At 35.7% G+C, this 25,488-nt stretch overlaps 8 protein-coding genes across 11 annotated transcripts; 4 read left to right on the top strand and 4 right to left on the bottom strand.

The window, feature by feature from the left end:
- The first annotated feature begins 1,840 nt into the window (after positions 1-1,840).
- LOC9325984 (putative F-box protein At1g12190) lies at positions 1,841-3,059 on the top strand. Its single transcript, XM_002892633.2, has one exon. The coding sequence runs from the start codon at positions 1,909-1,911 to the stop codon at positions 3,019-3,021; it is 1,113 nt and encodes a 370-aa protein (XP_002892679.1). The 5' UTR covers positions 1,841-1,908; the 3' UTR covers positions 3,022-3,059.
- A 1,971-nt stretch (positions 3,060-5,030) lies between these two features.
- On the bottom strand, positions 5,031-6,527 carry LOC9328741 (14.7 kDa heat shock protein). The gene is made up of 2 exons (XM_021011630.1): positions 6,178-6,527; positions 5,031-6,066 (listed from the first exon to the last, which is right to left on the bottom strand). The coding sequence occupies exons 1-2, from the start codon at positions 6,215-6,217 to the stop codon at positions 5,759-5,761; spliced, it is 348 nt and encodes a 115-aa protein (XP_020867289.1). The 5' UTR covers positions 6,218-6,527; the 3' UTR covers positions 5,031-5,758.
- Positions 6,528-7,504: 977 nt separating this feature from the next.
- LOC9325983 (putative F-box/kelch-repeat protein At1g12170) lies at positions 7,505-8,709 on the top strand. Its single transcript, XM_021011629.1, is given in 2 exon segments — positions 7,505-7,899; positions 7,901-8,709. Coding segments are annotated over 2 exon segments (1,107 nt in total). The 5' UTR covers positions 7,505-7,515; the 3' UTR covers positions 8,624-8,709.
- Positions 8,710-8,922: 213 nt separating this feature from the next.
- LOC9328740 (flavin-containing monooxygenase FMO GS-OX-like 1) lies at positions 8,923-11,145 on the bottom strand. 3 transcript variants are annotated; one of them, XM_002889872.2, is made up of 5 exons: positions 10,494-11,145; positions 10,333-10,403; positions 10,094-10,237; positions 9,783-10,001; positions 8,923-9,433 (listed from the first exon to the last, which is right to left on the bottom strand). In XM_002889872.2, exons 1-5 carry the CDS (start codon positions 11,035-11,037, stop codon positions 9,005-9,007), a joined length of 1,407 nt encoding a protein of 468 aa, XP_002889918.1. In that variant the 5' UTR covers positions 11,038-11,145; the 3' UTR covers positions 8,923-9,004. The 3 variants fall into 3 exon arrangements, with proteins under 3 accessions (XP_002889918.1, XP_020867285.1, XP_020867286.1); XM_021011626.1 differs by having other exon boundaries at positions 8,923-9,424; XM_021011627.1 differs by having other exon boundaries at positions 8,923-9,403.
- A 353-nt stretch (positions 11,146-11,498) lies between these two features.
- LOC9325982 (WEB family protein At1g12150) lies at positions 11,499-13,649 on the top strand. The gene is made up of 3 exons (XM_002892631.2): positions 11,499-11,582; positions 11,804-12,002; positions 12,154-13,649. The coding sequence occupies exons 2-3, from the start codon at positions 11,832-11,834 to the stop codon at positions 13,627-13,629; spliced, it is 1,647 nt and encodes a 548-aa protein (XP_002892677.1). The 5' UTR covers positions 11,499-11,582; positions 11,804-11,831; the 3' UTR covers positions 13,630-13,649.
- LOC9325981 (flavin-containing monooxygenase FMO GS-OX5) lies at positions 13,602-15,844 on the bottom strand. Of its 2 annotated transcripts, none has more exons than XM_021011628.1 (5): positions 15,272-15,844; positions 15,088-15,152; positions 14,578-14,730; positions 14,291-14,509; positions 13,602-14,208 (listed from the first exon to the last, which is right to left on the bottom strand). In XM_021011628.1, exons 1-5 carry the CDS (start codon positions 15,816-15,818, stop codon positions 13,819-13,821), a joined length of 1,374 nt encoding a protein of 457 aa, XP_020867287.1. In that variant the 5' UTR covers positions 15,819-15,844; the 3' UTR covers positions 13,602-13,818. The 2 variants fall into 2 exon arrangements, with proteins under 2 accessions (XP_020867287.1, XP_002889917.1); XM_002889871.2 differs by having other exon boundaries at positions 15,088-15,158; positions 15,272-15,843.
- A 334-nt stretch (positions 15,845-16,178) lies between these two features.
- Positions 16,179-18,585, bottom strand: LOC9328739 (flavin-containing monooxygenase FMO GS-OX-like 6). Its single transcript, XM_021011631.1, has 5 exons — positions 17,959-18,585; positions 17,501-17,568; positions 17,244-17,390; positions 16,903-17,121; positions 16,179-16,749 (listed from the first exon to the last, which is right to left on the bottom strand). Exons 1-5 carry the CDS (start codon positions 18,512-18,514, stop codon positions 16,327-16,329), a joined length of 1,413 nt encoding a protein of 470 aa, XP_020867290.1. The 5' UTR covers positions 18,515-18,585; the 3' UTR covers positions 16,179-16,326.
- A 1,866-nt stretch (positions 18,586-20,451) lies between these two features.
- On the top strand, positions 20,452-23,131 carry LOC9325980. Its single transcript, XM_021013076.1, has 3 exons — positions 20,452-20,702; positions 21,348-21,509; positions 21,605-23,131. The coding sequence occupies exons 2-3, from the start codon at positions 21,396-21,398 to the stop codon at positions 22,973-22,975; spliced, it is 1,485 nt and encodes a 494-aa protein (XP_020868735.1). The 5' UTR covers positions 20,452-20,702; positions 21,348-21,395; the 3' UTR covers positions 22,976-23,131.
- Positions 23,132-25,488: the final 2,357 nt, after the last annotated feature.

The raw sequence follows: 25,488 nt of genomic DNA, 5'->3' as shown, positions 1-25,488 counted from the left end.
TATATTACGATATACATATATATATATATATATATCGAAAAATACGGATCGAAGCGGATATCCGACTTTTAAAAAAACAATATTTGTTATTTGCTTCGGTTTTTACGAATACTACATTTTCCTATTTGATTTGCTCCAAAATATTACGGATATTCGGATTTTTCGAATCGAATCAAAACGAATATCGAGTCGAAGCGGATCTAACGAATATTTTGCCTAGGCCTAGTAGTTAGTAATTTTTTTAATTTCAATAGCTTGTCAATTTCCATTTGACAACCAAATGGTAATTATAACAACACTTATTTTGTAAGTACGGTTAAATAACTGTCCATCCATGTTCCTTGAAAGGCGAATCTATTGTTGATCCCCGTAATCTCTAGTACGGGCCCAAATTCTAAAGCAAGAAGGCGATGCGCATGCAGTCTTTGCAAGCCACCCCTTGTATTATTATATTTTGTTAAATAAACCCCAATATTTGTTTTTGTTTTTTTTTGCCTTTTAAAGATCTTTTATTCATCTTTGATCTTTCCTCAATATTTGTTTCTAATACAATTTCCTCCCCTAATTAGTTATAGGGTTGGAACGCATGCAGTACGATGAAACACGAGAAGAATCATTGAGAGAGACCAAACTACAGTAGGTGAGAAGATTGAACTCAGTTCTGTAAATTCGTCCCTCCTTAATCATGAAAATGTAAGACTGAGAGCATATCTTTTGAATATAATATATTTGTTCTATTAAATGTTCCACTGGGCAGTTCAATGGTGAGCCAATTACACCGTTCGATGATCCAATCAAAATACTTAGAAATATCGTGGAAAATATAGAAAAGCAGCCCTTTTTGACGAGACAAAAGAAGAATTATTGAAGCCACTTATAACAAAGTTACTAAATAAATTTTAAAAGAGGATAAGTGCTTGCTTTATTGATTGATATAATGCACGTCGTATAGTTGAACTTTTGCCAAGAGCCTGCTCAGTTCTGAGAGTAGTCGGGGTTGGTCACTATTTTCAGTTTTAGAAGTCGGTGATCGAAAATCTGATGCTAATTAAAACATAGAGGATATATTAAGTGTGTGGTTTATGTGTGCATATAGTTTGTCTATAATAGGAATATGTTACGCATTTGTAAGAAATAAATCCAATTATTTTTACATAAAGTCTTAATTTCTTTTGTCTAACTCGAGTTCTTCCTTGTTTAATGTTATTACGAAACTTTTCTAGTTTGAAAAACCTTTTTCTGTTTTTTTACAGAATGAAAAACAAAATTATCTGTTCAACAGAATATAAATTTTTCACCTTTTTAAATAAGAATTGTTGTCAAAATTTATTTATTTATTTCAAGTTTGCACAAATGCTAAACATAACCTGGAGAAGTCCAAGAATGATGGATATGGAAAAGACAAAGGATGATGGATAAGTCTCCATCTGTTGGGAATCATATATTAGATATATAGAATGTGAAAATATATGACATAAAAAAAAAGAAAAAAAAAAAAGAAAATATATGACATGGAATTAACTTAAAATATCAAAATATATTTAAAACTTCTGTTAAATCTTTCATAATAATTTACTATATATTAATTAAGTTAATGAAATTTGACAATATGAAAAATCAAAGTATATTTATTTCTGAGTTTATTTAAATACATTAATAATTATTACAAATAATTTTTGTCAACTAATGACTACAACTTGTCTCATAAAAGATAACACTTACTATGTCATATCTTGGAGAAGTTTATCCAAGTATAGTAGTTATGATTTAAACACACATTATATTTTTAGAGTATCTAACTTAATTCCTCTATTGTAGGAAATAATTACCTTTTCTTTTTTAACTTTAATTTTCCCACCTCTTATTATATATTTTATTATGTTGTTAGCTAGTTAAATCAAAGACCAAATGGCATGTATGAATATTCCGGGGGAATTGGTGGAAGATATACTCTACCGTGTTCCATCTCCATCTATTTCCCGATTCAAAACCGTTTCCAAGGAATGGAACACACTTCTCAACGATAAGGCGTTCATCAAGAAACACTTGACTCTCATCCGTCCTCAGTTCCTTTTATGGACCAATTCCAAGGTTTATTCGGTAGGTGTGAGTCTTAACGATGATCCAAAAATAGAGCTGCGTGAGTTGCTCTTAGATATACCTGATGTAATTGATCATAGGACTACAAACTTTCTTCCTTGCAATGACTTATTGTTTTGTGCCTCATGGTGGTGGAACAATAAAGCCGCTGTTTGGAACCCGTCATTGAGACAAACTAGATTGATCAAGTCGGGGGAAGAACATTTCAGGTTTGGTGGCATAGGATACGATAATGGTAGACACGGAAAAGGGTACCATATATTTGGACATAGTCATAGTCGGCAAAGTGTTAATGGTAACACCTCTAAGTTTAATAAAAGATTTTCTATCTCCAAGTTTGAAAGCAATGCGTGGAAATGTATTAATGATGTTTCCGATGGAGAGAATTCCATAGGAGGAGATTCATTAGACAATAATGTATCTTTGAATGGAAATTTGTATTGGACTACTTATAGCTATGAGACTGATGAATATCTCATCCGAAGTTTTGATTTTTCCAAAGAGATATTCAAAATCTTTTGCGTTCTACCGTGGAAGAAGGATTCTTCTGATATTCCAATCCTCTCAGTTTTTAGGGGAGATCGACTTTCAGTATTAAATAAATCTAAAGGAACAAATAACATGGAGATTTGGGTGACAAAGAACAAGATTAATGAGGATGTGAAGAATTTGGTGTGGAAGATGTTCATGACTGTTTCAATACCGATTTACAAGGGCTCTAATCCAAGTTACTTCATCAATGATATCTACGAAAAGAGACTCGTCATGTTTTGTAGTGACGAAAATGGAAAGGCTTGCGTTTATATTGCGAAGGGCCATGCAAGGAAAAAGATTCAAATAGGTTTTGATGTTAGTGAGTTTAGTCATTGTTTCTATGATCCCAATTTGTTTCCTATTCCTTCAGAGAGTTCAGATCAATAGACAAACAATAGTTAGAAATTATTATTCTTTCTGTTATATATTGGCTTACTTTTTTTTTTTTGTGGTTTTTGTTATATATTGTCCCTATGTGGCTATGCTCCTAGTTTGATCTCAATTTCGGATCATGAGAAGAACAAAGAGTTGGAAATTTATTTTATTTTTAATTATATTTTGGCTTTGTTTGTGTATTGTTAATTAATATGAGCAATCTAACTTGATTTATGATTTAAGATCTAAGTCCATTACCTCCGGATATAATTTTCAAAGATTTCAAAAATAGCATTGGTGTAAATATATAAAATCTAAAATTTTATTTACTTGTTACTTTTTGTAAGACACATCTCTTGAGTAGTTGCAGCAATACAACACAACAACGATAACTAAGAGGATGTATCTTACATAAATTGACTAGTAAATGAGAAGTCCTTGATGGCCTAGTGGTTTCAATGTGACTTCTCACACACGACTGCCAGAGGTCACGAGTTCGACTCTCTGTCGGCGGGGTGGAACTGAAACCTCTCCAAATAAAATCCTGTTGTAGATGGCCCAAGGGTTTCTATGACGCATATAGGATTTTCCTGGATATGGGGCCTTTCGGGGTGGGGTCAGTCACTATAAAAAGTTTACCCTAACCGTTTTTTGAGAAGTCCTTGATGGCCTAGTGGTTTCAATGGGCTTTCTCACACACGACTGCCAGAGGTCGCGAGTTCGACTCTCTGTCGGCGGGGTGGAACTGAAACCTCTCCAAATAAATCCTGTTGTAGATGGCCCACGGGTTTCTATGACGCATTAAAGGATTTTCCTGGATATGGGGCCTTTCGGGGTGGGGTCAGTCACTATAAAAAGTTTACCCGTAACAGTTTTTAACCAGACGGTCGTGGTCTGGTGGTAAAGGGCTCACAGCTGTGAGTACCGCCACCAGGGTTCGATTCCTGGCCACTGCGTATTCACATTGGTGCTCCGCAGGCCTCCAGGAGCCAACACGTGGAGAGCCGTTTGGCCGCCCACGTGGCTAGTCTGTGCGAACCGATAGCTAACACGTGGAACCCTGCTCTGTCGGCTAGTGACAGGAAACCTGGGTTATCAAAAAAAAAAAAAAAAAAAATTGACTAGTAAAGAATTGTTTAAGCCCGAGTTAGAGTTTTAATGAGACTAACCGTTCCATGGCCACGCGGTGAGATCTAATTCGGTCTTGATGACATAGTCAAAGCAAGTCAACGAAATCGTGTCTTCAGGGTTTGACCATGAGTCCATGACGAAAGAAGAGGAAAGAGGCACGTGCCGAGTATATTGGACTGGGCCCAAATTACTCACATAAAATGGGCCTACATAATCCCAGGCAATACCATATACCACAATTTCCCTTATCTTTTTTTTTTGTAATTTTTTTCTTGATATTTTTTTTTTTTTTTTTTTTTTTTTTTTTTTTTTTTTTTGGAAATTTCACCTTACATCTTTAATATATTAACTGACAAAACAATTAAAGATTATATCATTCAACATATTTTGATAATTACTATTTAACATGTTGACTAATATAATCGTTTAATATACTATTTAAGTTGTGATATTCATAAGCATCATCAAGTGGAAACTTATCCATTCAAATTTTTGTGTATCAACATGTAGTCACTCCATATGTATTGTGTTGTTTTAGCTAAATAATCTGAAAAATCTGAACCCAATGTAGGTTGGCAAAGAAATGTTAAAGTTCTTGCATTCTCTCTTAAGTTTTCACCCTTTTATAGTTAATCTACTTTATGCAATTTTTTTCCACTGTAGGAAGAACTCACACGTATTTCTAACTAACCTCTTTAAAATATATATACTTTTTACATTGTATAGTTTGGAGAGAAATCATATTTTCCATTATAGATCTGAGATCATCTTATTGTCTTTGTCATCTTCTCTCCTTTCTTCTTTCTCTATAACCTCTTTTTCCATTTTTGGTTTTCGGCCACATTTTTCAACGAAATATTGTCAAACGTCGGGTTAGGTACATACATATGTCATATGGTAGAAGGAATATTTTCCTTTCTTTATAAACCCATTAAACTTATTGCTTACTCCTTCTACAAATAGACATCTTCGAAATTCAATCCTTGCAATTTAATTTCCCTTTAAATTTGACTAAGTAAAACATCTAATTAACTCTTAAAATTTTCAGATATTTGTAAGAGAATAACAACCTAATGTTTCTTTTCCCTTTTGTCATTAGCACTGAGTTGTAATGCAAATTTCGTTATCAATTATTTTTAACCAATTTTCAAATGTCAAAGATTCTTTCTGTGCAAATGGTAAAGCTTCGAAATTTCTCCCACTTAGTCATTACTCAGCCATTCCAAAAATAGAACTATATCTATACTTCCAAACGCAGCGTAAATGTTCTTTTTTCAAAAGTCACACGACTTAAAGCATTTAGAGACGCTGAGAGAAACTAACAATGAATTGACGGTGGATGAAATTCTTGAACTTTAATTTATTTACGGTTAATTTTTAATATTTTTTTTATTAATTATATGATAAAACAAGCAGAAGAGTTTAATAACCATAAAAGATAAATAAGCTTGCTGGATGTAACAGCTAGCGACACACCATATGAAACCCTAACAATAGACTGCACACATCGATTATAGAGAAACCCTGACAACACCGACCATGCATGGTCCAAACAGATTTTTATTATTCTAGTTTAAATACGACATAATTAAACAGCATCGTACGGTATTCTTCTTGATTAACCTTGGCGGTGTTGTTTCCTAGGAACGGTGACCCAGAGCACGCCACTATCAACCTTAAGTTCAGCATTCTTCGGATCGTAAACAGTTGGGAACTTGACGAAGCCGGAGTATGTGCGTAAGGGGTTGTTGTTCTCGTCTACTTCTTCTGTTCGAAACCCTACGTTGGTTTTCTCCAATGGGTGAACACTGGAAAATCTTGAACAACCCGGAACATCTACCCTTGCAATGCACGAATCCTCATCAAAAAAATACCGGACTGGTCCTTTACCTCCACCGTATTCTTTTATCTCCACTTTGAAGTTTCCTGTTGTTGTGAAACAAAACGAAGAACAAAAATTAATGAAACAAAGATTGGTTACGGATTAAAAGAGAAAGGAGATAAGCAACATTTTGATAACAAAAAATGTACTATCACCGGCGGCGGAGGTAGATTCTCTGGAGGAGGATGCACTCATTCTCGAATTTAGATGCCTTTGGAATGTTTTGAGTTTAAGAGTGAGTTGATTGAATGATGCTAATGGCGATGATCTAGTTGCTATTTATAGCCGGAAGAAGACCAATGACTAGTTGGGCTCAAAAAGGTATGGGCTAAATTATAGTGGGCCAAGTCGATAGGTCCAATGTGTCGATCAACCTAAAACTAACTAATGGACGGTTTCAAAATCTTAATAACGTTGATGACGAACGTCTCACTTATCCTCCTAATTCTTTTATAATGTTACCAAATCCAATGACTAGTTTACACGCGGTCAATCAGATTCTTATGATTTTTGTTTGTTTTTGCACCATCTTTTATATAGTATAGATTTGGATGTATTAAGTGAAAAATCTTCGTTTCACTTGAGGTGGAGTATTCGGGATACCGTTGTTTTGTAGATGGATCATGGAAAGAAAGTGATAAGTTCTCCGGTACATGCTGGTTCTGTACATCGTCAAATGGAGAGCCGCCAACCATAGGAGCTGCGAACCTCCGTAGAAGTCTATCTCAACTACATGCCGAATTCGAGGCCCTTCTCTGGGCGATGAAGTGTATGATTGGTGCAGATAATCAAGAGGTAGCGTTCTTTACAGACTGTTCAGACCTGGTGAAGATGATGTCTTCTCCAACCGAATGGCCGGCGTTTTCAGTGTATTTGGAGGAATTACAGAGCGACAAGGAGGAGTTTTCATCTTTTTCTTTATCTTTAATTTCTCGTAGGGCTAATGTTAAGACGGATAATCTGGCACGAAAAGTTCGTACAGAACCGCTTCATATCACTTATGTAAATAACATTTCTCAGGAATGGCTCTTTTGAGCTTTAATTAATTTCGGATGACAAAAAAAAAAAAGTAAATTAAAAGTATTTAACTATATGACATGGAGCTAAATAATATACACTAAAATATATTCAAAAATTATGCTAGATTTTTGTTTCTTAATTTCTTTAAAACTTAACCTTATATATATAATTAGATATATTATGTACAATATAGTTAGATATATTATATATATATGTGAAAACATTAAGGTAGATTATATCAATTTTACATTAATTGCTACAACTATTGTATAAAGATGTAAGACGTATTATATATGTCATATATGGAGAAGGTAATCTAAGTTTTAAGCTCATATTATGATTTTAGATTATGTTATTTAATTCCTTTTTTAGGGGAAAAAAACTCCTTTTTCTTGTCCTTTTTTCTCATTTAACTTTTATTTATATTATATATTGCATTATGTTGTTATCTTCATGGTTACACCAAAGACCAAATGATGCATGTAATCCTTCCGTGGGAATTGGTAGAAGAGATACTCTATCGTGTTCCGCCTCTATCTTTAATCCGATTCAAAATCGTTTGCAAACAATGGAACACACTTTTCAAAAGCAAATCGTTCGTCAACAACCACTTGGTTCGTGTCCGTCCTCAATTCCTCTTATGGACCGATTCCAAGATGTATTCGGTAAGCGTCAATCTCAACAATGATCCAAAGATAGATATGCGTGAGTTACCATTAGATATTTCTTATTTGAACAATTGTACGCGTACCAGCTTTACTCCTTGTGATGGCTTATTGTTTTGTGACTCGTGGTCATGGGAAAATAAAGCTGCGGTTTGGAACCCGTGGTTGAGACAAACTAAATGGATAAAGTTTGTCTGAGGACAAACATTTCTTGTTTCGTGGCATAGGATACGATAGTGGTAGACCTGAAAAAGGTCACAAGATTTTTGGGTCAGGTACTTGTAAGCGAGAACTCAGTAACGATACATTCGGGCCCAATACAATGCCAGTATACCGAAGAGTTGATATCTACAAGTTAGAAACTAATGTGTGGAAGAGTATTAATACCTTTTCTAAAGCAGTAGAGATCCGCACATGTAGTGATGTGTCTTTGAATGGAAATTTGTATTGGGTTCTTACCAATCACGATACAGATGAGTATTTTATCGAAAGTTTCGATTTTTCGAAAGAGATATATAAATTTTTTTGCGCTCTACCGTGGGATTATAAATCTTTTGCTTTTCCAGTCCTCTCAACTTTCAGGAAAAATCGACTTTCAGTGTTAAAAAGAATGACCGCAACAAATAATACTGAGATTTGGGTGACAAAAGACAAGATTAATGACGATGGGGAGCATGTAGCGTGGATAAAGTTCATGACAGTTTCAGTACCTATTTCTAGTTACTCTCGTCCAAGTTACTTCATCGATAATGTCTACCAAAAGAGCCTTATCATGTGTTGTGAGGATGAAAATAGCAAGCTTTGCATTTATATTGTGAGGGGTAATGCGCTGACGAAGACTCAAATTATAGGTGTTGATGCTAAACATTTTATTAATTATTGTTCCTATGTTCCCAGTTTGATCCCAGTTCCTTGAGAGAGTTCAGATTCAAGAACTAGTATTTTAATATTTATTATTTTGGCTTTCTTGTTTTTTTTACCAGTTATATAAATTGATTTAAAAGTTTGTTCATTCAATAACTGTTTGGTTAAAGTAATAATATATTTCAATTAAAAAATATGTAAAGAGTCATATTATCTTTAAACCAAAAAGATAAAATATGAGTAGACATAAATAAAGAACAGATGTTTACTTAAAATAAACATGTAATATAGCGTGTCGTTAGATCAAAGTCTAAGCAATGTACGTATAGGTGATAATGTCTTACAAGTTACTTGTATGTGACAATTGCACTTCCCAATTTTCAGATTTTAACTTTCCCTTGTCACATTTCAATCATCTTCTCGAATGGATAAACTAAGAAGAACAATCTTGGTTCGATTTCAATTTGGCGAATTCGCCGTACACTTCTTCGATGAATTGATCATCGTCCCATTGATCGCGATAACTGTCGCCACCAAAGAAAATTTTCTTGATGGCAACATTGTATAATCGCTCTCTCCAACGTTCTATGTACGTGCAACGACACTGTTTTGCGATCCAGTTGAAGTAATCGCTTTGAGAGATCACAACTGCATCCTCCGGTTTAAACGTCCCGAGCATTGGATTCCCTCGAGGATCGGTTAGAAAATGTGTATATCTCTTAGGAATCCCCAAATCTTCAAGCTTCGTGTAGAAAGCTATAGCCTCTTCCATCATCTTATCCTCTGTGGGAAGCTTAACCCGACCCGACAAAACCGAAGCAACCCACTTGCTCTGTATTTCAAACATAAAGAACTGAAGCCCCTGGATTATAAGAACAAGGATCAAACCAAGTAACGAGCACAAAAGAAAATCGAAGTCCTTATTTGAGTATTAGACAATATACCATCATGTAATAATAATGTTACCCTTTAAGTAGTTTTGCATTATGAACAAACACTTGATCCTAAGAGATTCTATAGCTAACAAAAGGTTTTCAATATTATCCTAATATTCCTCTCTTAGAACTTTCATAACTTTGCACACAAAAAAAAGAAAGAACTTTCATAACTACCCTGCCATTTAATACTAACCATGAAAGGTATTCCAGGATTATCCAAACATTCAAAATCTCTTAAACTACCATTTCTATCTAACATGTAGGAATACTAACCATGAAAGGTAAACCAATAAAGGAGATCCCAGGCGCAAATGCGGGTGGGAAAACATGCTTGTAGAGCGGTCCAACACGGTTATCTTCTACAGTAACGTAACCGTTGTTTTTAAGAAACGGGAAATGATACTTGTAACCGGTGCAATGAACTATAGCATCAGCAAAAACCACTTTCCCGTTTCGGAATACCACGGAACCATCCTCGCGGGCGCGGTATATCTACAACATATCAAAGGGAAATTTAAGAAATCAAATGATCACATATATATTCACATTCTCAGTTGTCTTTTTTGTTTTTTTCATTGTTCTACCGTAGGGTGAATCCGTAGGTTGTCGTAACAGCCGTATGAATCGGATGCAACCGCTTTAGACGAGATATGAACTTCTTTTGCAATGGTTGCTATGTCTTTACTAATGTCGTTTCCACTGGCTTGACTTCCTATAACTATCACCACCTACAAAACATGTCAAACAACAATCAATGTAGAGATCTTAAGCAAATCTATAAAGAGCTTAAATTATGAGGAATATAAAAGATTTTGCAAAAGACCTGATCTTTGAATAAATCTGGAATCCGATAATTGTGGCTATGGATCTGCTTTCCTGGCCATGACTCTATCCCTAAACGACTAAAAACGAAATAATTAAGAAACTAATTAACCATTGATTACTAACTAATCACACTTTTAAGTAACCAAAAAAGTTACTTACCAGGAATGTGAGCAAGACGAGGCTCAGTGAAGTGACCATTACAAACTACGACAGCGTCAAAGATTTCTTCGCCGGAGACACCACTTGAGCTTTTAAATTGAACACTCCAATTACGGTTATTCTCCGGCGTCGGCTCCACACACAAAACCTCTGTATCGAATCGGATCATTTCTTCGATCTTGAACTCTTTGGCGAAATCTTGAAGGTACATCAAGACTTCCCTATGATCCGGGTACCGTCTCGGGTCGCCCTCACCGGATCGTGTTACGAATGGAAAGTCACTGTAACCCATACACTCTCGTGGGAGATTTGTGCGGAGGGATTGGTAGACGCTCGAGTGTACGATGGTTCGATCCGGGTCAACGCTAAGTGAGTCTGGTTCGACTCTATCAGTGTAAACCCAGAGTCCACCAACATGTTTCTCACGCTCGAAACCGATGACGGTGTGACCTTCACGACGAAGCTCTCGAACCGCCACGAGCCCGGCGGCTCCGAGTCCGATCACGGCCACGTGACGAGCACGTGAGGTGATTAGGCTGGTCATAGTGTCAAGTCAATTAATGTCAAACTATTTGGACACTACCAGTTTCCTTAAAAACGTTGTGCATATATATACTAACAGACCCTATATTATGGAATCTTTATAAATTCCACCCCACAATAATGTTTAATAAATATACGAACCCACAAATTTCCAAAGACACAAAATCTTTTCTCTTTTAAGTTTTCCTAGCCATATATCAGAAAAATGTGTTTTCTTTTGTGTAACCAGAATTTGTTTATCTTGGTAGTTTGTTCTTATAACATTTTGATGAAAACTTCCGGAAACTGAAAATTTCTGAAGAGCTTTTAAAAGTCATTAATTAAGGGAAAAAAAAAAAAAGGAGATTGAGACAGAGAGACGTGGGTGCAGACAGAAGAGAAGGAAAGGTGTCGTGCCATCAACTAAGTTTCTATAAATAGATTGAAGAGACAAAAAGGATTAATAACCAATCAAAAATCCCGTTATTGTAGACAAGAAAAGGGATTATATAACAAGAAGGCAATAAGAAAAAAGCAACCAAGAACACGAAGAAAGAGAAATTCAAGGTACGTATACATTGTCACCTTTCGTTTCATCTAATATCTCTTCCAATTGCTTTCCATGGTTTTGTTATGTAAAAATATTTCCTGTGGTTGTTAGTTTATTGGATTAGATACAAATTGGGGATTGTAATATGACGATCACGTGAGGATTATGATATTTCTTCATCTACGATTCGTGTTTTCTTCGGTTTTTGATTCGTTGAGAATGTTTGTGTATGCATTAGGTAGGGGCAGAGAAAAGATCTTAAGAGAATGGTGAACATTAGAGTACAAAAAGGTCCGGAATCTCCGAGGACGATGGAGGTGGGAGAAATAGACACAAGAGCACCATTCCAATCGGTGAAAGCTGCGGTGAGCTTGTTCGGAGAAGTTGCAGTCTCTAGGCAAAGAAGTACTCCAAGGCGATCACGACTTTCCTCTGAGGTAAGTAATCCAAGAACAACAACGTGGATCATTAAAGTTTGATCAAGAACTGGTTCTATCATGTTTTAATACATGTCTCTAGAGATATATTTGTCTAGGTAACGGATTGTAATGTATACAAAGCTAAAACCTTTCCTTTGTTATGTTTCAGAGCGTTTGCGACAAAGAAACACAGCTAATGCTGGTGAACAAGGAATTCATGAAGATCAAGCAAAAGCTTGCCAACGCTGAGAGCACAAGATCTCGTGCTCTTGACGATCTCTCAAAGGCAAAGAAGACAATGGAGGATCTTAGCAACAAACTTGAGACTGTCAACAAGTCCAAGCAATCCGCTATTGACACCAAAGAAACTGTCCAACAGCGCGAAGAACAGCTTGAGCATGATAAGTGCCATGGCTCTCCTCCTCACCACCATGAACTTGACGTCGCTAGAGAACAATATATCTCTACCACCGTTGAACTCGATGCTGCGAAACAACAGCTCAACAAAATTAGACAGAGCTTTGATTCCGCTATGGATTTCAAAGCCACGGCCTACAACCAGGCTGCAGAAGCCCAACGTGCACTCCAAGTCAACTCCGCGAAAGTTAACGAGCTTTCCAAGGAGATATCGGATATGAAAGACGCGATTCATCAGCTCAAGCTAGCGGCTGCTCAGAATCTGCAGGAGCACGCCAATATTGTGAAGGAAAAAGACGATTTACGAGAGTGTTACAGAACTGCTGTTGAGGAGGCAGAGAAGAAACTGCTAGTGTTGAGGAAAGAATATGAGCCTGAGCTCTCAAGAACTCTTGAAGCTAAGCTGATAGAGACAACTTCGGAGATTGAGGTTTTACGGGAAGAGATGAAGAAAGCTCATGAATCGGAGATGAACACGGTTAAAATCATTACAAACGAGCTTAATGAAGCAACGATGAGGCTACAGGAGGCTGCTGATGACGAATGCTCTCTCCGTAGCTTGGTGAATTCTCTCAGGATGGAACTAGAAGACTTGAGAAGAGAACGCGAAGAGCTGCAGCAGAAAGAAGCAGAAAGATTAGAGATTGAGGAAACAAAAAAGTTGGAAGCTCTCAAGGAAGAGAGCTTGAAACTGGAGCAAATGAAAACAGAAGCTATGGAAGCAAGAAAGGAAGCTGAAAATATGAATAGGAAGATAGAGAGTCTGAAGAAAGAAACTGAGGCCGCAATGATAGCTGCAGAGGAAGCTGAAAAGAGACTAGAGCTTGTTATAAGAGAAGTTGAAGAGGCGAAATCTGCTGAAGAGAAAGTCCGCGAAGAGATGAAAATGATATCTCAGAAGCAAGAGAGTAAGAAACATGATGATGAATCATCTGGTTCAAAGATAAAAATCACAATTCAGGAGTTTGAATCTTTGAAACGTGGAGCAGGGGAAACAGAGACTGCAATAGAAGAGAAGTTGGCAGCTATAGCAGCTGAGCTAGAAGAGATCAACAGAAGAAAAGCCGAAGCGGATAATATGTTGGGAGCGAACCTGAAAGCGATAGAGGAGATGAAGCAAGCAACGGAATTGGCTCAGAAGTCAGCAGAATCTGCAGAAGCTGCAAAGAGAATGGTGGAAAGTGAGTTGCAGAGATGGCGTCAACAAGAAAATGTACAACATGCTTAATGGTGATTTCGTCTGTATAAAACCTTTTTTTTTTCCAACATTCAAAGATAAAAAAAGACAATGAAAATGTTTAAGAATCAAATCTCAGATACCAAGTGTTTATCAACCTATATGGCTTTTATTTTACACAACAACAAAAGAACAACACACAGACAGGTCAACCATTTGTCCAAGGAATCTTCATCATCTTCAGGATTCCAATAACTGAGAAGGAAGACTACTAATCAACTTCTGTCTCAAGAAATCCTCATAAGCCTCAACAATGAGATGATCATCGTCCCACTTATCACGGAAAGTGTCTGATTGTGTAACAAGTCTGTAATATCCGCCATCTATTTCCTGATACCGCCATTGTTCACCGGGTGGTGCGCCAATTTGCTCAGCTATCCAGTTGAGGTATTCAACCTGACCGCCACCAAGTCGATGTGTGTATCTCTTGGGTTGCCCGTAGGACTCACGCTTTGCATAGTAGGCGGTCACGTCTTCCATCATTTTGTCTTCTGAAGGAAGTGTGACCCGACCGGACAAAGCTGCAGCCACCCACTTGCTTTGAAGCTCAAACATAAAGAATTGCAGCGTCTAATTTAAGATATAAATATCTGATTAGACGATGAAAACTCCGAAAAACCCAACGAAAGTAAGATTGAATGAGAAACTTAACCATCCAGGGTAAACCGATGAAGGAAAGCCCGGGTGCAAGCGCAGGCGGAAACACGTGTTTGTAAAGCGGTCCAACACAGTTATCCTCGACAGTAATATACCCATTTGTGTTGAGAAATGGGAAGTGGTATTTGTAACCAGTGCAATGCACAATGGTATCAGCTTGTACAACCTTACCATTCTGAAAAACAATCGACCCATCTTTGTGTACGCTATCTATCTGCAAAAATTGAATCAGTGACCATCTAGTATGACCAAAATATCTCTTTTTGATCCTTGTTTATTTACCATAGAGTGAAGCCATAGATTGTTAGACCCAGTAAGTTTTGAGTATGTCGTAGATGGATTCGATCTAGACGCAATATGGACTTCTTTCGCCACTCCCGTTATGTCCCTGCTTATATCAGCTCCACTCGCAAAATTTCCTATCACTACCACCACCTTTCATAGATTTTCCAGACCAACAATGTAAGATAGCTGATTAGATTTCAAACACAACACCAACATACTTGAACTAATACCCAATATTCAGACTAACCATCCAATACCCTACCTAAACACCAATCCCTTACGGAAACTATCAACAGAGTAACTACTAATACAAAATGAGAACTAGAGAAACAAAAGCTTTCCTCATGTGTATAGAATGAAAATGAAAAAGCACTTTTTCATAGTTGGCTAATAAGAAAAAGCATCTTTCTGTTTTCGTCGTTGAAAACGCATAAAGGGTATGGACAAAAGATAAAGATTAAAAAACTAAAATTAAGTAAAGGGTTCATATATTCTGCAAGAACTTACCTGGTCTTTGAATTGATCAGGAACACGGTAATTGTGGCTATGAATCTGCTTCCCTGGCCATGAATCTATACCTAAAATAACAAATTTCTCATCAATCAAAAACATAAATCACTTCAAAATCATCGAATCTAAATTATAAAAAGACAACCCAAATTTTAGCATTGGGTTTAAGAAATTGAAGTACCAGGAACATGAGCAACTCTAGGTTCTGTGTAATGTCCATTACAAACAACAACAGCATCAAAGATCTCATCTTTAGAGATCCCATCTGAATTTTTGGATTGAACCTTCCATTTTTGACCTTCAGGCTCAACAAGAACTACTTCTGTCTTAAATCGAACCATCTCCACAAGTTTAAATTCTCTAGCGAAGTCTTCGAGGTAAGCAAGAACTTCTCTGTGACTAGGGTACCTTCTCTGGTCTCTTGATTCGTCATCTTCAGGTCGAGGCACGAAGGGGAAGTCTCTGTAACCCATGCACTCTCGTGGGAGATTGGTTCGGAGAGAATCGTAGACACTTGAGTGGACGATGGTTCGGTTTGGATCGAGACTAAGTGGGTCTGGTTCGCTGTTAGGTGTGTATACCCAGAGACCTCCAACCTTTGAGTCACGTTCGAAAACGACGACGGAGTGATTCTCACGGCGTAGCTCTCGTGCAGCTACGAGTCCGGCGGCTCCGGCTCCGATCACTGCCACGTGGAGTGAGTTGACTCGTGTTCGTGCCGGTGCCATTTTTTGTGTGATGCTCTGTTCTCCAAATTGGGTTTATTATATAGTAGAACTATAGAAGCGTCTTTGGTTCGGATTAACCGGTTCGGTCTAAAAACTAAACCAAATTTTTGTCTTAATTAAGAAATGGAATTAGAACCCAACTGAACGAATCGGTTGGCAATTTAATGACATTAACGTGTTGCAACAATTATGCAGTAATTGACTAAATCGAGATCTTATTTAAGTGTTCATATATTCTCTTTTTGATTAAAATTTATTTTGTAAATAAAATAGTGGTAATATATTCTATAAATACAAAAAAAGATATTGAACAGTCAAACTTTGCTAATCACCTTTCCGATTGGAACCAACCGAAGAAAAAACTTTTAAACCTTTCAGATTAATCACCTAACAACCGCATAAAAAACTTTCGATTTTGTGGATTACCAAAAAGTTTTTGTAACCTTTATTCATAACACCAACATCGAAATTTTAACTCTTGTCTCAAAGTGCATTTAAAGTGGGTTTATTATGTAGAGCAACAAACTTTGGTCGGTTTGATTTTAGCAAAATCCCGGTAGGCTTCTTCGATAAGATCATCATCATCCCATTCGTCACGAAAAGTTTCATCATCTTTTTTTATGGCTATATTGTATTGTTCCTCTCTCCAACGTTCGATGGACGGGCTACCACACTGTTCCGCAATCCAGTTGAAATACTCAGTTTGCGAGATCAAAACTGCTTCATGTGGCTTAAGCTTTTCGAACATCGGAGTCCATTGAGGATTAGTTAGAAAATGCGTAAATCTCTTGGGAATACCCAAAGATTTAAGCTTTGCATAGAAAGCTATGATATCTTCCATCATTTTGTCCTCCGACGGAAGCTTAACACGACCCGATAAAACCGAAGCGACCCATTTGCTTTGGATTTCAAACATAAAGAATTGCAACGCCTGGATTAAGAACAAAGTTCGAACCAAGTAATGAGTCCAATGAGTAATCAGAGTCTATTATCATGAAATTTAAACGAATACGTACAAGATCAATTTGAATCAAAAAAATAAAACCATCATAATCAGTTGTATAGATATATAAGATTTACTAACCATTGAAGGTAAACCGATAAAGGAGAGGCCAGGGGCAAGCGCTGGCGGAAAGACATGCTTGTATAATGGTCCAACACGGTTATCTTCAACGGTCACATAACCATTAGTTTCAAGAAATGGGAAGCAATACTTGTAGCCGGTGCAATGTACTATGGCATCCGCAAATACCACTTTCCCGTCTTGGAAAACAACCGAACCATCCGCATACACGCGGTCAATCTATAACATATCAGGGTGGAGGAAATCAAGTAATCATAAATCAAAATTAAATTATATTTTTATTAATTTTCTCTGTTTTTTTATTAATTTCTCTGTTTTTGGTTTTCATTATTTTTACTTACCGTCGGATGAATATGTAGATTGCTATAAATGGAACTTTCCTTTTCGTATGCATCAGATTTAGCTGCAATATGGACTTCTTTTGCCAAGGTTGCTATGTCCCTGCTAATATCACTTCCACTGGATTGGTTTCCTATCACTATCACCACCTACACATCTCAAACAACGACATTGTTGATCTCAACCTAATCTATAACGAAACATTTAAGAAACTGAAAAGACTAAATAGTCAAATTGATTTGTGGGCTTTTGTAAATACTTGATCTTTGAATGGATCTGGAACACGATAATTGTGGCTATGGATTTGCTTTCCTGGCCATGACAAGAGAAATTACAAAATATGCGCCTAAACATTCACACATTGGGATTTCAAAATGAGTAATTAACTACGATTGATGAATAGTGAATTAGCTAGTGGAATAAGACTTTTTCTTATAGTTAAAATAATTAACATGTAAAATATGTCAACCAAAGCATATTGTTCAACTTACAAAGCATAATCGTTTACACTAATCTTTTTGAAAATTAACAATATCTTTTACAACTTAGAATTGAGGAAATATAACATGTTATTCTTGAATTATATATCTCAAGAAGATGAATAGAATAGATGATTATGCACGATTTTGCATTTAACAACATTCTATTTGGTGTTCTTTTTGATATTTAAAACTCATTTGGACTTCTAACTGCAAACTAATTACGCTTGAAATTACTTACCAGGAATATGGGCAAGACGAGGCTCAGTGAAGTGACCATTGCAAACTACGACTGCATCGAAGATATCTTCGCCGGAGACACCATTTGAGCTCCTAAATTGAACTCTCCATTCACGACTGTTCTCCGCCGCCGGCTCCACACGCAAAACCTCTGTCTCGAATCGGATCATCTCGTTAATATCAAACTCTTTGGCGAAGTCCTGCAGATACCTCATGACTTCCCTCTGATCCGGGTACCGTCTCGGGTCCCTGGTCTCGTCGTCGGGTTGGGTCACAAACGGGAAGTCACTGTAACCCATACACTCTCGTGGGAGGTTGGTGCGGAGGGATTGGTAGATGCTCGAGTGGACGATGGTTCGATCCGGGTCGATGTTCAGTGAGTCTGGCTCGACATTTGGAGTGTAAACCCAAAGTCCTCCTACTTGTTTCTGACGCTCAAAGGCGGTGACGGTGTGCCCTTCACGACGAAGCTCTCGAGCCGCCACAAGCCCGGCAGCTCCGGCTCCGATCACGGCCACGTTACGTGAGCTGATTGAGTTAGGCGGTGGTGTCATTGTATCAGTCAAAGTATTTGTTTCGTGAAGAGTGTGTTACGATCCTTATACATATAAGTAAATGGTCTTGAAATTGGACCGTTAACTTTAACAAAAAAAAAAAAATTGGACCGTTAATTAGAGTATTTCCAAATTTCACTACGTATGGGGATTACAAGTTCGATAGACGATAGTGCAACCTCTTTCTCGCACGTGTAAAAGTCATACACGTGTTCATGACCGTATACTTTCTCAAGTTTTTCTCAGACGATAAGAAAATTTAATATTACCAAAAAACGTAAAATTGTATCACTATTTAAAATTAAATAAACATATACTTCCTCCGTTTCGTTTTAGTTGTCGTTTAAGGTTTTTTCACACAAATTAAGAAAAACATTAAATTTTCTGTTTTATCTTTTATTAATATATTTTATAAAAAATTTATTGACCAAAATATTAAAACAGTAGAGATAAAACTAGAATTTTCACCAAACATTTGCATTAAAAACCTAAAACGATAACTATTATAAAACAAAATTTTAACTATAAAACGACAAGTAAAACGAAACAGAAGAAGTATCGTATAAATTTCATTTGTGAAAGTAATTCACTGCTCTATTTATATATGATATATCCATTAAAAAAAAGGAGGGTTATTAAAGAGAAAACAAAATGTAGAAAACCAAAAAAAGTACAACTTTTTACTTTGAGAAAAAAAAAATCCGAAAACCAAGACAGTAAAGAAAAATTCTATTCCCGTACACCGAACGCTTAAAAATGATAGAATCGAGAAAGGACCCATCTCATAACTTATATAGTAACAAGTATAGTACACTAGTATTGTTTAAAAAATTATAGTAGTAGAAATTAAAAGGGATTATTGTTTAAAATGCCCTTTTTTGGGAAAAACTTATGAAAATGCTCTTTTTTGAATAGTTTACGGATTTTGCCCTTTTTTAACACTTAAAAATGTACGTATTTAGGATTTTTTTTTCCAAAAATACGTACTTTATACCAAATACTAAACCCTAAGAACAAATGGAACCGACTAAACCCAAACATAACGAGTGAAACGCATGTTAAATCATATTTTTGGAGCATGAAAAAGGACAAAATGCATAAATTATTCAGAAAAGGACAAAATCCACAAATACCCTTATGAAAAAGGACAAAATCCGTAATTTATTCAAATTAAAATGGTTTAATTTAGATCGTACGAGAGAGGTAATAACATAAGGAAGATAACAATAAATATATGCGGGGGAATGCTGCAATTAAGAGAAAAAGATGGAAAAAGCTGGAAACTGGGCTACAAAGCCTTCTACTGTCCCAACACTTATGTTTGGTCCCTCTTTTTTCTCCAACCCACACAGATCTGACCATATAATCTCCCACTACACGACACAGCTGCGGCTGCCTACAACAAATACTCTTTTTTTTTTTTCTTTTTTTTTTTATTCAATTTATTAATTTTCTATTTAAAGAAGAAAAAAAAAACACTACTCCCTCTATTTCACAAAAATTGTCATATTTTTCACACAAATTAAGAAAAATAAACAAATTTCGTTTTTACCTCTTATTAATACACTAAATAATATTCTCTCTAATTAATAAGTTAAAATAATGAGGATAAAAAAGAGAATTAGTCTAAAACTGCATTGAAAACACAAAATGACATTTTTGTAAAACGAGATTAAAACCTTAAAATGACACATTTTATAAAACGGAAGGAGTATTATATTATGGTCACCAATTAAATGACTAAACAACCCAAATTCGATCATAATTAGGATAAAAGGAAAAAAGTAAGGAATCCTAAACACACACCTAAAAATCTTTGTCAAAATAGTAATTTTGTTCTTCTTATAAAAGTTTTATTTATTATAAATCTCTGAAAAAGTTAGCTGATGTTTGCACACTAACCACTAAGAGACCATTTTTATCTCTCTCTATTTCTGAGATTTGAGAGAGTCTCCTCTCTCTCTCTCTCGCTCTATCGCTCCTCATGATCCGATTTTTATATTTATAAAAAATTTATGTGATAATTACAGATACACGTTATTTGTGTGTATATTGATGGAGACAATAACCATTGGAATCTGACCATGGATCTCTTTTCTTCTTGAGATATTTTTTTTTCTCCTGTTCTCGTCTCCCCCAGATCTGTTCCTCCATTGGAAAGCTTCAAGCTTTTTTATTCTCTCTCTGGGTAATTCTTTAATTCTAAGAAAATTAATTCATATTGAAATTTTTATAGATTGTTATTTTTATTAGTTTTTTTTTTTTTTATCTAAAGTCGAAGCAGTACTATGTTTCTTTGTTCGTCATGAAGTTGATGCTTTTACTTTTCCTCTTATAGTTCTTCTGTTGAATTCGGGATTTAGGAATATGTTTATATCTATCATCAAAATGTGAATAATGAATTTATATACGATTGTTTCTTTTTATGGAATCACTTATTGAATTTTTTTACTTATTTGCATGCTTTGAAAAGTTATATATCAGAAGCCTCAAGATTTTTGTGTTTGGATTATCAATAAACACTAGGTTTAGTTTTCATCTAATGACTTAGGAGGGTTTAGCAGAGGTTTTTAGAATCAAACCATCGAAAATTTGATTACATAGTAACAGAATCTGATTCTTTTTCAAGATCACCAAATTTTTTTTGTCCAATTATGAGCATTGCTGTTGTTGTTATACTTTTCTTGTTCTTTGTAGAATGACCTTGACCTTGCGTAAACTCTTATTCATGAACTGATATTAGAATGTTCATGTTGATCCTTTTATACAGTTTGATTTTAGGTATTGATCATCTCATTTTGCCCTGTGTATGTGCGTTGTTGGTATTTGATAGGGACGGGACCATTGTATAAAAGAGTTAGTTAGACTAGACGGCGGCACGATGTATTTCTTCGGTTTGTCCAAAGAAGAAGTGTTGTCACAGAAACATGTTGTATCATATAAAGAGACTTCTAAGCAGACTCCAATCAATATGGTCACTCTGTTTGGGAGACAGGTAGAGATTGTGTAGCTTATTCGGATTCTAGTTTGTTTCAAGTTTTGACCTTTTTTGATGTGTTGTTAGATTGTTCACAAGATTTTTCATTTCAGGTGTATCAGGTGAAAAGCGAGAGCTCCAAGTCCGACGATGGATATCAGAGACTAAACTCACCTAAGCTGCTGGCGAAAGATATCGATCTTCGGCTTCCTGCAGATCACTACGCTTATACTAACTTTCATGAGACACTTGGTTCTGGGAAATTTTACGGCATTGGTGGTTACCGAGATACCGTAGAGATGAGATTACATTCGGGGCACGATGCTAATAATGTGAAGGAAGCATCAACCACAAACTGGAGTGGGAAGAGAAATCCAAGAATTGTTATTGATCTTGAAGAACCTCCTCCCACTGGGGTCTCCCATAGAGAGACTACAGAGCATGCTGCGGCTTCTGTTAGCTATGTTACTGTGAGAAATCCTGAAACAAAACCGTTGTTCTTTGATCGGATCAGCTCAAACATTCTGAAGGTGGTGGATCAATCTCTCGTTGAGTATGATAGTGATAAAACGACTAGCAAGGAGCCAAGTTTACTGGATCTTAATAGTACCCCGGTTGATGAGTCTGTTTCCGAACCTCATTATTGTTTCTTACAAGATCTGAACTGTCCATACATCGAGGAGGAGACAGAAACGAGCTGCGAGAAGAGTGGAATAGATGATGGTCCTACACCGCTTTGCTCTCCTCAATGCCAAAATGTTCATGAAAAAGACGGCACAGCATCTCCAGCTTCGTATACTTCTTGCTGCACCACTGAAAACAACTCGAGGACAGAGTCAAGAAGAAGTTCTTCTCCTCGAGCACTGGAGCCTTCTTGCCGTACCCGGCTTGAGTTTACCAACACAGAAGACTTACTGGAGGGGAATGGATGTTGTAACGAGGAGGAAGATTCGTCTGAAGTGATTCAAATGGCAGCTGAATCATTAGTCCACATATCGGAGATTTCATATCAAAATCAAGACTTGCAATCAAAGCTTGTGTCAAGAATCAACAGCTCATCTCAAGATCAAGACTTTCCAGATAAACCCGAGATGGGTAAAGCGGAACCGGGATGTTCTTGCGATTCATATGAGCGACACACATTAGGAATAAGAGAAACTAACACTGAAGAAGACTTCTGTGTGTCATCAGTGGCTCGAGATGAGCTGAATAACATCACAAGAGATAGCAACAAAGAGATTGGACTCAAGCTGAGAAGAGGGAGAAGAATGAAAAACTTCCAAAAAGAGATACTCCCGAGCTTAACGTCGCTTTCCAGACACGAGATCCGAGAAGACATTAACATCTTGGAAGCAGTTTTGAGATCAAGAGAGTACAAGAAGTTGCAGGGAAAGACGAAAGATGTCAAATTCAGAGCAAACCCAAGAAACAAACGTTCAGCACCACAGAGGTGCTTTGGTAAAAGAAAGCGAAAATCCGAGTGATATCGATACCTTCCCGGATTCAGATTCTTTCATACAATTGCTTCATCATGTAATCTTATAACAGTCTTTGTTTTCGATTTATTTGTTTTAACTTATGACATTGTTTATGATAAGAGGAAAGGCTAGTGAGACGATGACATTCATTTTCTCATTCTCTCTCAAATTGTTACTTAAGCCTATCATTTCTTATCTTTACATTTTCAAATTGTCAGTATAGATCGTTGGAAGTTAAATGCAATCTTCAACTCCATGTGGATTAGTAGTCCCGGTTTGATTTTCCAAGTTCTAATCAACATTGTTGATTGATTCTACCTCTTCTGCTTTAGAATTGTCTTTGGTTATTTTCATACTGTAAATATTTTTGAGTCATAAACGGTTTAAGCCCAAACTCAAAACCACCACTCAACAATCATGAAAGTTTAAATAGGCTTAATTATCTATCTACCTCGGCCCACTTTTATGGGCTAAGCTCCAATGCGAATGAGTTAGCAACCCAATTAACTTGTTTGATCTAATCAAGTCCATGTCGAAAAAAGTTTTCTTAATATAAAGATGCAAGTCTTACACTAAAATAGGTAATTATAAATAGCCTTTTTATCATTCTTTTTAATGTAAATATCAATAAACTTTTATTTTCTTAATATAAGCATGTGATATATTATTTTAAAATTACATATTATCATTTAGCACATTAAACATTGATTTACAGAATACCAACTTATATATCTTAAAAGTATATTCAATAAATAAACGCTTTAAAATTTACCCACGGTTTTTAGGTGTTGTGGATTAGGCATGGACGTTCGGGTATCCGTTCGGTTCTGGTTCGGTTTCGGTTCAGTTCCGGTTCTTTCGGTTTTAGAGTTTAGGATCCATAAAGGAACCAAACAATTTCTGTTCGGTTTCGGTTCTTTCGGTTATGAAGTTTAGGATCCATTCGGATATTTTATTTCAGATGTTTTTAGGTATTTTGGATATTTTTGGGTATTTTTAGATATCTTGGTATTTTCTTAATATTTGTTGGTATTTCGTGTATTTTTGGTTATTCGATCTAAAAATAACCAATATTTTTAGATATAATCTCATACTTTGGGTATTTTCGGGTACTCGAAATATTTCGGTTCGGTTCCGATTCTGGTTATTTCGGTTCTAAAATTTAGGATCCATTTAAGTATTTAAAAATTTTGATTCGGTTATGGTTCGATTCTTTTTGCTTCGGTATTAATTCGGTTTTTATGATTCAGTTATTTTGCCCAGGTCTAAGTGACCCTATCCTAGTTCGATCTTTTTTAAAGAAGTTGCGGTCTTTTTGTGACCAGTAAACAGAAAGAAAAAAAGAAAAAAAAGAAAGACAAACCAATGGAAAGATACTCTGTTAAAAAGAAAAAGTTAATTCTTCCCCCTTTCATGTCTTTTCTAAGTCAAATAAAGACACATTAAACTAAAGTTGCTAAACTAGAATTCTTTAAACCAAAAGTTCATTATTACACGTTGTGATTGGCTACTGTAGTTTCCAGATCCAAAAAGTCTCATTTCATCATTATTGCTCTTCCACCAATCATTACAGTAAATCATATTCATATGTTTACTTCTCAAGATATTTCTAATTTTGTTCTCTATTTTTATTTTTCACCACTAGTTTTGTTCTTTAATTGTCGCGAATATAGTGGAGAATATGCAAATTACAGTATATTATATTGCTGGCATTTAATGTATTTGGGCCAACTAATATTATTAAAATATATGACTAATTTTTAATATATATATATATATATACTCAGAATGGAAAGAAACAAAAAAAGAGAGAAGGTTTGTTAGTATTATAATTTCCTACAAATATTAAATAAAAATCATAAAATTAAATGAAACTAGTTTAACTAATTACTGTATGCTACAATACTATGTCCCAGCTCCAAGCCTCCAATACGGTAAAGAAAGTTGTTGAAAGAAATATCACAAGCATATATATATATATGGTTACTAAATTTAAGTTTTTAGTTCACGAATCGATGGATTTGATTAATTAATGTCCATATGGAAGAATGGATTTAATTATATTGATCTATCTAGTATCCAGGCCAGAAGTGATCAATATATATGAGAATTATTATTTTGTATTTGAAAACTAGATAAGATTTGGGAGACAGCAGTTAGACAAAGAAACGTGCACAGAACATTCCTTACTATTTTATATCGTAAGCAAATTAAATACAGTGCAAAACAAATTAAGATCCCTACAATTAGCTCATCTTCTATAATTTTGGAACAACTGCATGAGGGGTTTATCTTTATCTCGAAATTAAGACCGATTCGATGACGATTCATCATGATTATAACTATACTAATTACTCTCTCTGTTTCAGATTATAAGATGTTTAAGGTAAAAACACATATATTTAGGTTTTGTTTTTCTTTTAAAAAATATGATTTATATTTAATAAAGACAAATCTCACCAATCATAAAAAATACTGCAGAATATAAATGGTCACAAATGATCAAATGCATTTATATT

The sequence above is a fragment of the Arabidopsis lyrata genome (genome assembly GCF_000004255.2).
Source record: "Arabidopsis lyrata subsp. lyrata unplaced genomic scaffold ARALYscaffold_1, whole genome shotgun sequence".
Taxonomy (NCBI): Eukaryota; Viridiplantae; Streptophyta; class Magnoliopsida; order Brassicales; family Brassicaceae; genus Arabidopsis; species Arabidopsis lyrata.
Note: the sequence above shows the minus strand (reverse complement) of the source record. Positions and strands in the feature narration are given on the sequence as shown.